Source organism: Papaver somniferum, chromosome 2 (assembly GCF_003573695.1).
Source record: "Papaver somniferum cultivar HN1 chromosome 2, ASM357369v1, whole genome shotgun sequence".
Taxonomy (NCBI): domain Eukaryota; kingdom Viridiplantae; phylum Streptophyta; class Magnoliopsida; order Ranunculales; family Papaveraceae; genus Papaver; species Papaver somniferum.
Window position 1 is genome coordinate 86,551,155 of NC_039359.1, and position 2,361 is coordinate 86,553,515.

Consider the following 2,361-nt stretch of genomic DNA (forward strand, 5'->3'; position numbering starts at 1 on the left):
TCTGCAAAGAAGGACAAATGAGAGCTTGCGAAGCCTAACCATGCGATGGAGAACCATGTGTAGTAACATGGTTGGTCGAGTAGATAAGAGAAACTTCATACTAGCATTCATTAATGCACTCTTTGCAACAGACTTGATGTACATACAAATATTCAGAATCAAAAATACCATATCAATGACGGAGCTACGTGAGTATCAGGAGGAGTACATTGCTCTTGAAGAGAAACAAAACGAAATGTAATCCTATCCCGTCGCGAACACAAATACAAAAGATGGAAATGCAAGTATACTCCAAAAAATAACGAACACAGTCGCAAGCACATCTCAAGGAAAACAAGAAAAGATGGTGGTTGAAGATCAACAGAAGCTAGTAGCTATGGGTAGTCGAGATCAAGAAGAATTTGAAAGAGAAAGACAGTTCAATAATCGTGGAGGAAATAATAAGATTCAAAGACTTGATAACCAACCAGAAGGATATGGAGGGAAAGAGCAATATTATAATCAAAATTAAGGAAACAATAAAGTAGTATGGGAGCACTTCAAAATGCCACATCTAAATACTGCAATAGACAAAATCTGGGAAGCAATAATTTTGATGGAAGAGATACCAGAACCACCAAATATGGGAAATGAGCCACCACCAGGAAGGAGAAGTGGATATTTCTGTGCATATCATCGCTTCCATGGCCACACGACAAACAACTGTAGGAATGTGAAGAAAATCATACTAAGAATGATTGATCAGGGGAAGTTAAATCATTTTCTGGTACAACAACCACATAATTTACCACCACCACCATCACCAGAAGGTCATGCAGCCGGTGCGGAGAAAGGAAGGAATACATGTTTGATTGAAGTAGGAGCAAAGGAAAAGAATCTATATGGTAATTCAATAATACATTCATTCAAAATCATAAAGGATTTCCATGATAACGTCTTCAGCCGAGTTTTCGCAAGAGACAGTGATGGAAGAGAAATACTGAACCTTTCGAAAATATCACCCTTGAAGGAATGACAGAAGCAACCTATTTCTTTTACCGCAGAAGAAGTACCAAGAGGAGTAGAACCGCATGAAAATCCATTAGTGGTTAAGCTAGAAATCAATCCTAAGGAAAAAGAAGATGAAGATGAAGAAGATAACATGGACACATGGGTCATCAATATGATATTGATTGATCCTTGTAGTTCAGTTGACTTTCTGTTTTATCACACATACAAGACTATGGGTGGTAGAGATGAAGAGCTTATCCCATTAACGTATAAGATTTACGGTTTCAATGGAACAGCTAACAAGCCAAAAGGAGATGTAACAATGCGAATTCCTCTGAAGAGCATATCATCTGAAATAGTATTCTGCGTTGTTGACGTAGAATCACCCTATAATTCTTTGATCGGAAGACCGTGGTTACATGGTATTCTAGGAGTGGCGTCCACTTTCCATCAATGCATCAAGTTCCCGCTCCCTCAAGGTATTGGAGTAATAAGAGGAGATTTAATTGAAGGAAAAACCTGCCATGAAATAGATGTTGACAAATGTGAAGAACGTGCAAGCAAGAGAAGAAATTGGAAACATCAGATACAAGAAGGTCAGCGAGGTGAAAGATTAATAGTAGATGTTGTCAGTAAGGAAGGTGAAGTAAGAAATACTTCCACATAGGCGATAACAATCGCACAGGAGTACATGCACGAGTTCCATGAAGGAGATCTAGTATTGAGGCAGAAACCGCGTTATCAGAAAAATGGTAAAGGAAATGTGGAAACATGTGGGAAAGACCATACAGAATCAGAAAGGTAGTTGGGGATGGAAGATATAAGTTGGCATATGAGAAGAATGTAGCATTATAAAATGAGTTATGGAGTCAAATGTATCTGAAGAGATATGGTCTTTGCGGCAGTTCTCGCACAACAACAGAAATGGAACTCTTGCGAATCAATGTATTGGATAACATACACGAACTTCAGGAAGTACATAAGGAGAAAGAAGCAAGCAAAGAATTTCAGATAAAATTTTCTAGAAGACAATTGTCAACGATGCGAATAAAAAAAAAAGAGAAAAAAGAAGATAGCAGAATTGTATTAATCATACATATGGATATGATAAACATCTTTTTCTTATGATGATATCACACCAGAAAAAGGAAAATATAAGACCTTGATAGAAGGCATCAGAAGTAAAGACTCCAATTAGGGAGGCTAGGTATCCAATTGTGGCATGCACCCTAGTTCACATACAGCAAGAGGCAATAATAAGACCTAACGCGCGTCACTATTAGAAAAACCTAGTTAGCATGGATCAAGCGAAAGCTACATCGACCCTGGAGCTTGAGTCATGGAGATTTGGGGTGATATAAAAGCCCATCC

The 2,361-nt window shown here is 38.2% G+C and overlaps 1 protein-coding gene across 1 annotated transcript; it reads left to right on the forward strand.

Annotated features, from left to right (window-relative positions):
- Positions 1-544: 544 nt before the first annotated feature.
- LOC113351555 lies at positions 545-1,657 on the forward strand. Its single transcript, XM_026595516.1, has 2 exons — positions 545-884; positions 1,044-1,657. The coding sequence occupies exons 1-2, from the start codon at positions 545-547 to the stop codon at positions 1,655-1,657; spliced, it is 954 nt and encodes a 317-aa protein (XP_026451301.1).
- The last annotated feature ends 704 nt before the right edge of the window (positions 1,658-2,361 follow it).

What these genes read in the sequence shown, in the direction of transcription:
- LOC113351555 (XM_026595516.1), top strand. Translation starts at nt 545, where the DNA reads ATGCCACATCTAAATACTGCAATAGACAAAATCTGGGAAGCAATAATT. An exon ending in AAAGGAAAAGAATCTATATG is followed by an intron (nt 885 to 1,043) that starts GTAATTCAATAA and finishes CTTTTACCGCAG; the next exon opens with AAGAAGTACCAAGAGGAGTA.